Below are 13,808 nucleotides of genomic sequence, written 5' to 3'. Positions count from 1 at the left end.
ACTGCCTTATCTGGTGCCATTTCTACTTTAAGAGGTTCAGTAAAGTGAAATCTAAGGACCTGCTGAACGAAACCTGCTGCTGTGAAAAATGTGAAAATAAATGGTCAGGGAAAAATTGTGTCTGTGCTTTTAGCTGGACAAAACATCCCATCAGAGTGAGTCACAGATTCAGTTTATCTCAGATAAAATGTGTGAACGTCCCGTCCGTTCAGTGATACGAGGAGAAATAAAGTAAGACGTGTTACAAACTACATTTATCATCCAGGAGTTGGAAAACTGTTCAGCCCTCAACCCCAAATAACAGGCAGAGACTCAGGAGGTTACCCTGCAGGTGTTTCCACACACACACAAATACAGGAAGTCCTCAGTTTACGACGTCCTCGACTTACAGCGTTTCAGATCAGAACTGGTTACTGGAACTAGTTGATGAGCGGAGCGGATGAATACGTCGTCACACGGCGCTGTGCGTTGTTTTGTAGTAGAGTAATAGTAAACATGCACTACGTCTATTAAACAACATCTATAATCATTTTAGAATTCACCCATGGAGTCCCAATTAAGCCTTTGGGAACCACTGCAGAATTCTGTAGTGAAACAGAAGATGGAAGTAACCCTAATATCCAAAAACTGAACATCACAGTCTGATGTTTGTAGTATTATTACTATTACACTGCATCAGCTTAAGCTGGGTGTACCTAATAAACTGGCCTCTGAGTGGGAAAGGAGGACAGTCATGCTGCATCTGCAGATCTACATGTGAGCAGTTCAGACAGAGGACGGCGATAGGAGTCCACTGGTGAAGGATTACGACGGGCGGTGACACGTCTGCTAAAGTGCTTCTGACAGTTTTAAGGTCACAGGTTCTGATCTGCAGACATCTGAGAAGCTGCAACACAATCTAGGAGGCACAGTCTCCCCTAAAAACACACATCCATCACTGGAAGCCGCTCTGGCCTGAATCCAACACAACTGTTTTCTGAATTACTCCAGAGGTAGAGAGCTCATAAAGGAAGGAGGACTCATCACCATCCAAACCGATGTAAGAACTATTCCACTAAGATATAACAAAGATACGTCAGCAAACATAATTATACACTAAGTTCAGTTTGCTCTAATTGAAAATGAGGCAATTTTCCCTAGAACTTCAGGTTAACGCTAATAATTTGACAGTATTTTTACTGCTAACAGCTACACAGACATTAATGATTCCCTCTCAGGGTCAGACGATGATAAATCACCCACTGGAAGCAGAAAAACACCACAGCTGTCACCGTACATCTTTGCAGTCTTCTTTAGTGCAGCTAGTTTTCATGCGGAGGTCGAACCATCGCACCGTGCCGTCCTCACCGCAGGACAGGAACGTGTAGGGGTCGTTTGGTACGGTCATAATCTGCCAAGACAAAATCAGGGTTAGAAGACAGAAAATCAGGAGAAAGACGGGATGTTTCTGCAGCTATAAGACGTAAGACGGCACCTCGTAGGCCGTTCCATAATGGCAGGTGAACTGACACTGTCTGTTGTACTCAGGACTCTTCTCTGTGTGGGTGTAGTAGATGATGCCGTCCCCAGAACACGACACGATTTCCTGATCGTTGGTGTGGGGCATGAACTTTGCACTGAAGATATTCGCCCGGTGACCTGAACGTATGGACTTCTTGACCTGAATAAGACGAGCAGAAATTCAAGACTGGAAAGAAGAACTCGCAACAGGAAACTCAAGAAAAACTTGTTTAGAAACACTGGGTCCACATAACTGCAGGACTTTTTGTACCATAGTCCACATTTTTTCTGTTTTCAGGCCTAAAACCAACATGGCCGCCTATAACCAAACACCACATGGTATTTTAGAGAAAGATTCTTCTAAATATTATATATAGAACTGATTTCTAAAGATCTAGTAGTAAACCTGATGACTATTTTATATGAAATAAGTCAGAAAGCCTTGGAGTCTTCCAGTCTTTTCTTCAGGAGGAAATGACATCATGAGGAGCAGGTCATGTGATCTGGAATTAACACACTTCCTGGAGAGGAGTTTTTGGAACGGGGAACTTAGTGGGAAGGGATTTAATTTGTTATTTTCCATATAAAATGTGATATATTGCCAAAAAAGAAATATCTGTCATGATTATCTCACCTTAATTAAAGAACACAATCCAAACTCTTTGTGAATCAGCTCATTTTATTATTGTTTAGCTCATTAGAAGGTGGTTGGTGTTAAATTCAGACGTTATTTAGTTGATATTTTAGTGATTTCCAGTCATTTTTTATTAATAAGTGATTGTTTCTGTAATAAATAATTATGGAATTTATAAAGACATGATCATAATGGAGATTTAAACTTTAGTGTTTTTTATTTTTACTAAAAATGTGTGCATATATATCCATGGACTTCAGAAGCCCCTCAGTTGTAGATGGACTCTCAGATGTTAGTCTGTGATTTGTAGATGTGCTGGTAGAGGGATTTGCCATCTTTCAGCATGAAGGCGTCTGCAGTTTTACCTTACTTCCAGCCTTTTATTCTGGTAAGCTAACTAGCTGCTAACTGTAGCGTTTATTAGTAGATTTATGAAAGCAAAAGAGCAAATTTCCCAAAATGTGAATGCTTATCTTTGTTCACATTCCACCTAAACATACAATTATGTGAACATAAATGGCTTAAATATTTTTAAGCCTCATTTCGTGTATTTTGGTGGCGTCCAGGTCGCTGACAAACACACACAGCTGCTGGTGTGTTTGCCTTGAAAACATCCTCAAAAGATCCTCCAACTCACTGAGACGTGCTGCGGTGAATTAGCTGCTTTTATCCACCGCAGCGCTGCTTCTCAGGCTCATGAGTTTCAGTGGAACCAGTATTGATTTCAGACATCATAACCGGCTGATCTTAACAAGACTTCATCTTCTAAGAAATCTGATTAATTTCACAGAGTTCTCGCACGTTCATACTTTAGAAAATGTTGTGGAAGGATTAAACTGATCCAAACCCACAACTCTTTCCTTTAAACATGTGATACACTGATTATTATCATTTCTCTGCATGTGATCTTAAACCTGGTTGGTTTTGTTTGTGCTCTGGTTTAATCTTCCATCTGTAATGTAATCGGCCTTTATGCTGTCATGTTTTATCTGCCAGCGCTAACAGTCTGCTAAGTAGTGTCTTGCATCAAATGTCTGCTGTGTTCATGCTTTACTTTGCCCCTGCTCTGCTGTTATGTTCTGTTTTAACGGCTAATTTAATGCCTCACAAAGAGACAACGGTTGAAAATGCACCTCATTTACTGTAAACTGTCAGTAGCCAGAGGTGCTGCTGTTCCTGCAGGACTGACTGCAGGTAAATGTGAAGTGTAATTAATCATACACACCTTTTTGTTGTACGGGTTGGTGATGACCAGAAACGTATCGTCTGACCCCGACAGGATGTATTCTCCCGTGTCGTTCCAGGATATAGTGTTGACCTGAGAAAACCAAAAACATCGTTTTCTTTGCGGTTTACATGAGGAATAAAGCAAGCAACTGAACAATCAATTCACTGCAGTTTGTTGAATTTCATCATCTTATATCATCCAAAACTTAAAACAAGCAGCGAAAGATGTCAGCTTGTGCTCTGGGAACAAACGACGGGCATCTTAACAGTTTATGGACCTGGAAGTTTCCCAGAAGATCAATGTTTGAGATTATCAGAGGAGGAAATAACACAACATTTTCCTCCACATAGTTGCTTTTTTTCCTCTCTAGTTTGTGCTAGTATGGAATTAGAAGTCATAAAACACATACCTACTGTAGACGAGGATTTGTCTGATAAAAAGTGATTGATGATGAAAATCTGTAATTGTAGTTTAAACTAGTCTAAAATCTTAGATATCGAGCACATTTAGAAGCATGAATTTCCAAACAGTCCTTTCTAGCACATGATGATGTTTTCAGCTGCTTTACTGGGTCTGTAGTCAGGAAGAAAAGTCACGTTTTATTGTCCACTAACGAGTTTACAGCCATGGAGAATCAAAGAAACCAGAAAATACTGCAATCAGAAAACTTTGCCCTTTTTCTTATCAAACAATTTAGCAAATAATTAAACATTTTGTTTCATCATTTCAACTCTAAAACATCCTCAAATCTGTGGCTGAAAAACAGCCCAGAATCAAAGGTACTAAAGTTTATACAATTCAAACGATCTCTTTGTGCGTCATTACGTAAAGGAAACTGAACATTTAGGACCTGGGAACCGTCACATATTCCACTTTAGTTTTGTTCCCATTCAGCTCACTATAAGGTGGATCAAACTGCAGAACAGAGGATCCTTTCACTGTTTGCCGTCACCGTGTGGATCGATATTTCATCAGCACAGACTCAGTCTGCTGCAATCACAGAGATTCCACTCAGTGTTTACTGTGACTTTCCATTTACCCACAAACTGAACTCAGATTAAAGATTCTGCTCGTCATTTCATCATCCTGTGGTGGAGCAGAAGAACACACAAGCTGCTAATCTCTGTCTTTGAATTCTGCTACTTCTGCTCATTTTTGCAGCTTCTCTTCCCACGTGAAAAACTGAACTCCCATCCAACACTCAAACTTATCTGAGAGAGAAGTGTATTTACAGCAACAGCAGAAAAACGTGTTCCAGGCTGTCGGTTTATTCATCGTCGCTACAGATGCTCAACCTACAACGTGTGGAAATCTGTAACTCTTCTGGTCTGATTTAATGAAAGCTACGCATCAAACAGACGTCTTAACGTTTATTTACTCTTCTGTCGGCCGACACCACGAAAACATAAAATAAACCACACACAAACATTTCAGAAACACACAAAGTTTCACAAAATTCCAATTTTCTGTCGTCAGACGGGTCCCACATGCTAACTAGCTAGCTAGCTAGCGCTGCATTAAACCGTCTAAACATCACACCGCAGCAAATAATGACAACAATTATGAAACTAAATAAAACTAATCAGTCAGTTACTGTCGCCTCTCAGACTGTGCACAATAGTTGTTTTTTATGTCCTTTCCTCTCTGGTAATGTTGACATTTTGCTTCTGACCCAGAATCCCTGAACCCTGGGACTGTTTCATATTCCATCAGAGGAACGTTGTAAAACAGCGTTAGACTTCAAACCAAACATCAGTTTTTAAAGGTGTACATATAAGTATGTATAATGTCATTTTGAGTTTGCAGTAATCTGCGAATGCAGCAGACAGATGAAAAATGCAGATAAATAGAAATGAAACATTTATATTTGTCATTTTTTACTCCGTCCATCAGTGGAGCCTCAGCAGAGTTACGACGATCAGGGTTGGTTTGTCTGTCTTTTAATAACTTTATAAAAAAGTACATATCTTTTTCTAAATAAAAATTTAGATTCCTAAAAACAGAACCATCCAAATGACACCATTTATCAGAATGAATCTGAACGTCCTTGAACTGCTTATCTGTTATAGCCATACAGTGAAAAAAATTAAATCAGGCCTTAAATCATCAAAATCACTTTTTTCTGTATGTGCCAATTTTACAATAGTATTAATTTTAATAATATACATTTTAAATGTGCATCTCAGATATTTATTTAGAATTTAAAACGAATGAATGAATGAAAAGACATGCGCTAAATGTCTGTTCATTCATTCATTCATTCATTCATTCATTTGTCAACCAAAATTTATTTAGATTGATAAACTTTACTTATCATCTCAAATATTGCTATTTGACAAAAATGTGATTATTGCAATTAATTAATTACAATGCCTGAAATTAATTAATTTTATTTTTTAGTGCGTCCCACTACTACTTATACATAAATAATAAAATAAACATTACTGTAGTAATAACTGTACTGTAGAACCACAGCTACTGAGACCAAGTGATGATAATATTCAGTTTAACGCATCAGTAAACGGTGTTGGAAAGATTTCCTGAGGTGGATTAGATAACTACTGAGCTGGACTTTCAGAGCAGAAAAATGAAAACGTCTCTGGTGGACAAACGAGACAACAGCGAGGATATTTCAGAATGCATTTCTGTCCTCAATGTCACCTCAATTCCCTGTCATTTATCAGATAAAGATGAAACACAAGCTGTTACTAAAACATCTGCAGTGCACCAAAAAAAGCTAAATGTCCATTAAATCAAACCTAAAGTACCATTTACATTCTGAAATAAGCATTTATATGAATTCATTTATTCAAAACATTTTTGCTTTTAAGTGACTTTAGATGCAGTCAGCAGATAATAATAATAAAATGTGTACTTATGTAATAAATTGAATCAAAAACTACATTTTTTCTGCTGTTAAATTACTGCTTAACATCCAGAGGATTAACAGAAAATCTCTCAGCTTGTCTACATACCAATTAATCAGATGATAATTCACTAAACAGAATAAAAACACTTCAGAATAGTGGTTTGTGTTGAGCAGAGAGCGGCTCTGTGCAGTCCAGGGTCGGGTTGTTGTTTGGACGGACTGCTGCTCTGGCTGATACTGTGACAGGACGTGTGACTGTTGTGTCAGCTTCAGGTTTCTCTCAGGCATCAACCATCTGACCTGCAGTCAAAGATCTGCCTGAGGCTGAGGAAAAACTGAACCATTGACAGGAGAAAACAGCGGGAACTTACACAGCCATCGTGTACATTCAGCGTCGCTTCAAGTTTGAGCCTCTGGACGAACTCTCTTCTACCTGTGAACAGAGAAACACACCTTTTAAATCCATCCTATCCATCCGTCTTCACTTTAGTTAATGCAGCAGGAGGGCGGGCTGGAATAAAATGTCCCATGAAACATTTGGATTGCGTATTTCTGTAGCCTGTGCTGTATTATTCATTCAGTGGAAGCTTTGCTTACACCAACAGAAACTAAACCTCCAGAACCACAGTGAGACCATAAGTAAAGAAAAAGCAGTCGGACAGCTCAGACTTCAGGGTTTTCTGCTACCCAGCAGCAGCTAATGTCTAAGTGTCATCAGGAAGTCATTCAGGTTTGATTGAAGCTCATTTTACATCTTTTTTTTGCTGCATCTGAAGGACTCAGACTGACATTAGACACCCAGGATGTGGAAGTTTGTTGGAGCTCATTTCTGTAGAAAACCAACTGTAGTTCGACTAAATCCTCATATACACTCGAGACATGAATTTCACAATGATGATATATCTGGTTTAAGACATAATTTTTGCAGATTTGTGCCTTGGAAGACTTTTTAATAACAATTTGCAGGAGACAGGAGAAAGAGAGTGTGAGGAAACGTTTCCAGTTCTTTTTCTCAAAAGCAGCTGATGCTAAAGAGAACATAGAACAGGATGACGTAAAAGGAGGAGATCACAGAAACGCCATGAACAATAATGAGGAAGAGGAGGAGGTAGAGGAGGATACAGCTGGTCGAGACGAGGGAACCAATCAGAGGGCAGAGATGGACCAGTAGCAGAGCCGTTAGTGCTGATGTAGAACCAGTCAGGTCCTTCTTTCTCCTGAGTCCCAAAGGAACAAAACCAGCATCCATTCAGAATTACACTTAGGAAAATAGATGGGGATGATATTCCAAACAATGTGGCTTGGAATAATAATAAATACCACTAACTGTGTTCTAGTAAACTAGTTCTGCATTTTTCTGAGCAGCCATGTTTTAGTTTCTCTCCAAAGAACGACCAGAAACCTGTTCGGTTTTCACATATCACAGCGTTCTATTCCCGTCAGAGTAATCCCATATTTAATACAGGAATAAGGTCGTATCGTTTATTACACCGTGCACACAACAAAACGACTGTTTATCACATGTACACAGGAACACATTTCAAACACTCCATATCTCATACAGCTGATCTGACAAACGCACACACCCTGAATGAAGCACAGGAAAACTCATTTACATGAAAGATTCTTCTACATATTATTCATACAACTGATTTCTACAGACATTGTAGTAAACCTGTTGACTATTTTATATTAAACAACTCAGAAAGCCTTGGAGTCTTCCAGTCTTTTCTTCAGGAGGAAATGACATCATGTGGAGCAGGTCATGTGATCTGGAATTAACACACTTCCTGGAGAGGAGTTTTTGGAACGGGGAACTTAGTGGGAAGGGATTTAATTTGTTATTTTCCATATAAAATGTGATATATTTCCAAAAAATAAATATCTGTCATGATTATCTGAACTTGGCTGCACAGCAGCGTAGTGGTTAGTATGTTCGCCTTGCAGCAAGAAGATCCCTGGTTCAAATCCCGGCCTGGGATCTTTCTGCATGGAGTTTGCATGTTCTCCCTGTGCATGCGTGGGTTTTCTCCGGGTACTCCGGCTTCCTCCCACAGTCCAAAAACATGCTGAGGTTAATTGGTTACTCTAAATTGTCCGTAGGTGTGAATGTGAGTGTGATTGTGTGTCTGTATATGTAGCCCTGTGACAGACTGGTGACCTGTCCAGGGTGTCCCCTGCCTTCACCCGAGTCAGCTGATAGGCTCCAGCACCCCCCATGACCCTAGTGAGGATAAAGCGATGGATAGAGGATGGATGGATGGATGATCATAATGAACATAAAAACATTAGTTTTTTATGTTAACATAAATGCATGCAGATATATCCCAGGGACTTCAGAAGTCCCTCAGTTATAGACTGACCTCTAAAAGTTGGTGGATTTTCTCTGACTATAAAAAAACAGCATCCACTGTGGATAAATGTTCGGATACAGAGGAATATTCCTTTGAACTCGCTGGATGTTTGAGTGGAATGAGAACCTCCCACCCTCCTTAAAGCTAAATATATCCGGCTGTGACCCCACATCTCTGCAGCGTGCACAACAACAGCTCTGACTAGATCTCAGTCAGGCTAAAAGCAGCTCTGACCAAACCTCGGAGGCACCTGCCTCACGTCTACGTGCCAATAAATCTTCATTCAACCACGGTGTGCTTCTGATGGTCTGACAGGATTCGTTGCAGACACGAGTCTGTTTTAGAAAGCTTTCTGTCTGACAGCGTCATCCTGTTTATGCTGAAATCACTTCTGTTTTTCTGCACCGTTAGGAAAGAAAAATGTCAACATCTACAACATCACGGAGAACTGTCAGTTTGTAGCTTTGCCCTGTTCTTTTTATTTATTTAACCAGGTTAGTCCTGTTAAAAACAACAGCAAACAGCAGATAAAACTAACATTAAAACTCCCATATAACACCTAAACACAGACCAGGTAGACTGTAATGAGTTCACCACAACTTCACGGCTGGAAGTTCAGGTTGTAATTTAGCATCAGGAGCAGAAAACCTGAATGCTTTCTTCACTTCATAGACGACTTCCATGCTTCCTTGTTAAAGACAGAAAGGTATTGTAGAACACCTGTTGAGTGCCTGAACACAGGAGGCACAAACGTAAAACTGTGAGAATCGTATTTTAACCTCATCAAACGGCTGCATTTACACAAACAAACCTCCACTGGGAATCTGTGTGAAGCAAAACAAGTTCTATGCTCAACAAATGAACGTATATATTAAAATATCATCTAAATTATACAGGAGAGTAAAAATGACAGCAGCTACAGTGCAGGATATGAATAAATTGCTCCAAATTTAAATTCATTAAATGCAAACAGAAAAGCTTTAATCCCCGATGAACAAGAAAAAACAGACGGGATGCTGCTTCTAGACACAGATCAGCTGCAGAATGTTTTTATCGATAAGACGGCTCCGACACAAATATTTTAATGAATGGAAACTAAATGTACTCATTATTATTATTATTATTATTATTTTCTACCACTGTGTTTTAGAGTAACCTGTAAAGTTCCGAGCTGTTATTGAGTTGCATGTGGGAACATGTAGTCCAGAAACAAATCAAACATAAAGCATTTCCAGATCCTGGCTGACGGATTCTGTAATTAATGGACCATTTTATTGTTCTTGTAACTGTTTTGATTTAAAATATTGATTAGTGTTTGTGTTGTTCTGCTCTTTAAGGTCACAGAGTGCAGCCTCCTTTAATCGATGAAGCCTACTGATAAACGCTCCTGTCTGGAAGCGAAGGAGCAAATAATAAATGTTAAAACACGGTGATCTTTCTGTTTAAAGCTCTATTTATTCTTTTATTTAATGAGCAGAATTTCCGCATGTTCCTCTGCACTCATTTCCATTTCTGCCAGCTGTGGAACATCTGTTTCTGAGAGAGTTTCATATCTTCTGCTCGCACACTCCTACAGAGCTGAAAACTCTTCATAACGTGTCGGCTTTCAGAAACACATTACATGATCGATTCAGTTTAGAGTGCAGATACAGACTGACTTCCTGCACTGAAACTGCATCTATTCTGCACAATAAATAAATAAATATGATCTATAACCTCACAGCCTGCAGAGCCGATCTGCTGAGGATTACATTTAATCCCATCTATGGAGCGTTTTAGCTCCAGATCTGCTCTTTTACAGCAGAAACTGGACATAGAGGCACTCACTGATGTGTTTACAGGAACTGTAGAGGGAGAAGCTGCAGCTCAGTGATATGATCAGGAAGTCTGCTGATCTGAAGCTCAGTCTGGCGTTATCATCAGGTAGTCTAATGTTATGATGTTCAGTCTGCTGGTCTGACGTTATGATCAGATGTTCTGTTATGAGCAGGTAGTCTGAAGGTCTGAGGTTCAGTCTGCTGGTCTGATGTTCAGTCCTGCTGCCACTTCCTCTGCTCCAGCACCACTACCACCGTCTGCAGGTTGTTTATCTCCTCTCTGGGGGTAAATCAGTCCCTGTTCTCCTCTCTATCAGCGTTAGCTCTTAGCTGCTTTTTGTTCTTACCTAAATAGTTGGTCCTGATGCTGTTCGGCTGGTTGTATCCAATCAAGCGTTTATTTACATCCCAGACCAGGTTTCCAGAGCAGGACATCGTGACCATATGTGGCTTTAATTGACAATAACATTGAAACTAAGCTAACCCTCTCCGCTGATGTCGCCTTTTATCTGTCGTGGGTTTTCCGTGGAGCTCGGTCCCCGTGGGTCGGGACGTTAGCTGACGGCGGCACTCGGTGCTAGCATCGCTGGGAGGGAATGACTCGCTTCTGCTGGTCTCCACCGTCCTCCACAGTCTAGCCCCAATGCTGCTGCTCTCCGGGCTGCTAACTGTCCGACCTGCTAGCTTAGCCTGCTTTATTCCTGCTAGCGGCAGCGGTCAGCTGTGGCGAAACAACGCGAGATATTGCGGGATTTGAGCGGGAAAGCGGGAGCGCTTGTTTTGTGAAGTCTGTGAGCTTACGGGGAGGAGTGTATGTTGGGAGGCAAATTATTATAATCGGCTACAGAGGCTGTAGTTCTGCTTCTTATTCAGTTGTTAAAGAATATTTAACCTCTTAAGCCCTGAGCTTTGGCTGCATTTTAGACTTCTTCTAGTTATGTGGGATAAGGAGTAGCAAATAAATATAATCAGATAATATCTAATATCTCATTATAATGTTTATTATTTCTCTCTCTCTATTATATATATATATATATATATATATATATATATATATATATATATATATATATATATTTGTTGTTGTTATTATTACTAAATATTAATAATGATACTAAAATGCTGTCTGGTAGATGCTACATGAGTGTGAAAGCAAGGACCACTAAACTAAAAAACAGTTTCTATCCACAGGCTATCAGGCTACTCCATCACTGACTTATTTGCGATATCTCAGAAATATTATTATGCTGTAATCATTATTATTAATTATTTACTAATCATTTACTTATTCTTATTCTTATTCTTATTATTATTATTATTATTATGTTATTTTGCACATATCTCCTGCCCGTTTATATTTGCAAGTATAATTTATTTGTAGCTATTTTTATCTTATATTGTTTTATTGTTCCTTTCATTTTTATTTTATTTTATCCATCCATCCATCCATCCATCCTCTACACACCTCTTTATCCTCTCTAGGGTCATGGGGGGTGCTGGAGTCTATCCCAGCTGACTCAGGTGAAGGCAGGGGACACCCTGGACAGGTCACCAGTCTGTCACAGGGCTACATATACAGACACACAATCACACTCACATTCACACCTACGGACAATTTAGAGTAACCAATTAACCTCAGGATTTGAACCGGGGATCTTCTTGCTGCAAGGTGAAAGTGCAAACCACTACTACACTGTGCAGCCCTATTTTATTTTATCTTATTTTATTTATTATTTTAATTATTAGTTCAGTACTATTTTGTATCTTTTTATTCTATTTTTATTTTATTCTATTTTGTATTTCCTTTTTATTTTAGCTTATTTTTTATTAATTCAGTACTATTTTTAATCTTATTTTATTTTATTGTACTTTATGTTTTTATTTCCATTTTATTTTATCCTATTTTATTTCTTATTCCGGTTGTGTAAAGTGAACTCTAAAAATACGAATTTCCTTTCTCAGGTTAACCGCTGTGTTTCTGCTGTGTGTTTGACTATAAACTTCTGGAATCTTGAATCTAACAAAATAAACTTGTGAAAGCTTCCGGTTACTGTAGGAAAGCGGCCAAATGTGATCTCAGATGTGGGATGGTTTGAAGGAATGTATCATATGAGATTTAAAATACTACCTTAGATTCCTGTCCAGTGTTATTTTTTTCTGTTCTAGTCTTATTTTAGTGTAATTATTTTAAGTATTAGCAATGTATTGTACTCGTATATTATTGCGTTTCTGAGGCACTGCATCTCTTATGTTACATATTTTTTGTTTTCTCAACCATTCTTGAGCCTCTCTGCGACTCTGTGGACGGTCATCCGGCTGATGTTCAGCATGAAGGAGAGCAGATATCTCAACTCTTTTGACTTCCATCTTTATACAGCTTCACCGGAGAACAAATTTGTATTAATGACACCTGCCTATAAGGTAGAACTTTCAGTTTGTTTAATGGAATTTTTCACTCCGACATGTAAACGTCTCTAAAGATCATGAAACCGAATGTAACAGAACTTTTGCAAAGTCCGGTATAACAAAGAAAGGAGCACATATGGTCTCTTTAGAAAGAAGTACAGAAAAGCTTGAAGAGTCCAAACAAAGTGAAGAATTCCCACAGTCAGGTGTGTTACGGGGATAAATCTATCAGTCGTACTAAAGCAGGCTTTGGACTGCAACGTCCAGGATGGTTCTCAGCTCCTGGCATCAGAAGAACTACGCTAATCTAAGATTAGGGGAGCTCATCTTAATTAACATTACACAAATCAAATTAACAGGTGATCTCTTCTGTGTTTACACCACAAGATCTGGACTTTGCAGAAGAGTAGCAGCTCTCTGTTTTGTAGAGGACAACATTAATGGTGCAAAAAAAAAAAATACAACCCCCCCCCCAAAAAAACAAACAAAAACAAAACAACAACAACAAAAAACATACAGACAGATTTGGGGTGTTTAGGTAATGATAAAAAGATTAAGTACAGAAAAAAATTACAAATAAAATACTGCAAATTATTGTAACATTCAAAATTTTAGACATGTACTGTATTATTATGATAATTATCTACATAATTTATTCAACATCCTATTCATAATATATCGATATTTCATTTTACAGAATCATAATAAATTAGAAATATGATATGATATGATATATAATATCATCCTAATATTGCAAAGACAAAACTGTATTGTTATTTTAGAATTACAGTGCTATGTTATATGATGTTAACATACTGATTATTCATATACATGCATATATATATATATATATATATATATATATATATATATATATATAATTATTGTACAGTAAATGTAAAATCAAAGTAAATATTTGTATATTTGCATAATTACTTTGCATACAGATGTTTGTCTTTTGCCAAATGAGCACTTTGCCTCTCAAGTAAACTAATAAACC

General features: G+C 38.4%; 1 protein-coding gene across 2 annotated transcripts in view; it reads right to left on the bottom strand.

Moving 5' to 3' along the window:
- Positions 1 to 11,137, bottom strand: part of dcaf6 (ddb1 and cul4 associated factor 6) — a 38,625-nt gene extending 27,488 nt beyond the window's left edge. For both annotated transcript variants that reach the window (XM_022202754.2, XM_022202755.2), the window contains exons 1-5: positions 10,750 to 11,137; positions 6,603 to 6,664; positions 3,360 to 3,452; positions 1,475 to 1,660; positions 1,277 to 1,390 (exon numbers count right to left, since the gene is read on the bottom strand). In XM_022202754.2, coding sequence (XP_022058446.2) covers positions 1,277 to 1,390; positions 1,475 to 1,660; positions 3,360 to 3,452; positions 6,603 to 6,664; positions 10,750 to 10,846 — 552 coding nt within the window. In that variant the 5' untranslated portion in view covers positions 10,847 to 11,137. The remainder of the gene's footprint in view (positions 1 to 1,276; positions 1,391 to 1,474; positions 1,661 to 3,359; positions 3,453 to 6,602; positions 6,665 to 10,749) is intronic.
- Positions 11,138 to 13,808: the final 2,671 nt, after the last annotated feature.

Source organism: Acanthochromis polyacanthus, chromosome 14 (assembly GCF_021347895.1).
Source record: "Acanthochromis polyacanthus isolate Apoly-LR-REF ecotype Palm Island chromosome 14, KAUST_Apoly_ChrSc, whole genome shotgun sequence".
Lineage (NCBI taxonomy): Eukaryota > Metazoa > Chordata > Actinopteri > Pomacentridae > Acanthochromis > Acanthochromis polyacanthus.
The sequence above is the reverse complement of the archived record's forward strand: the minus strand, read 5'-3'. Positions and strand labels throughout refer to the sequence as shown.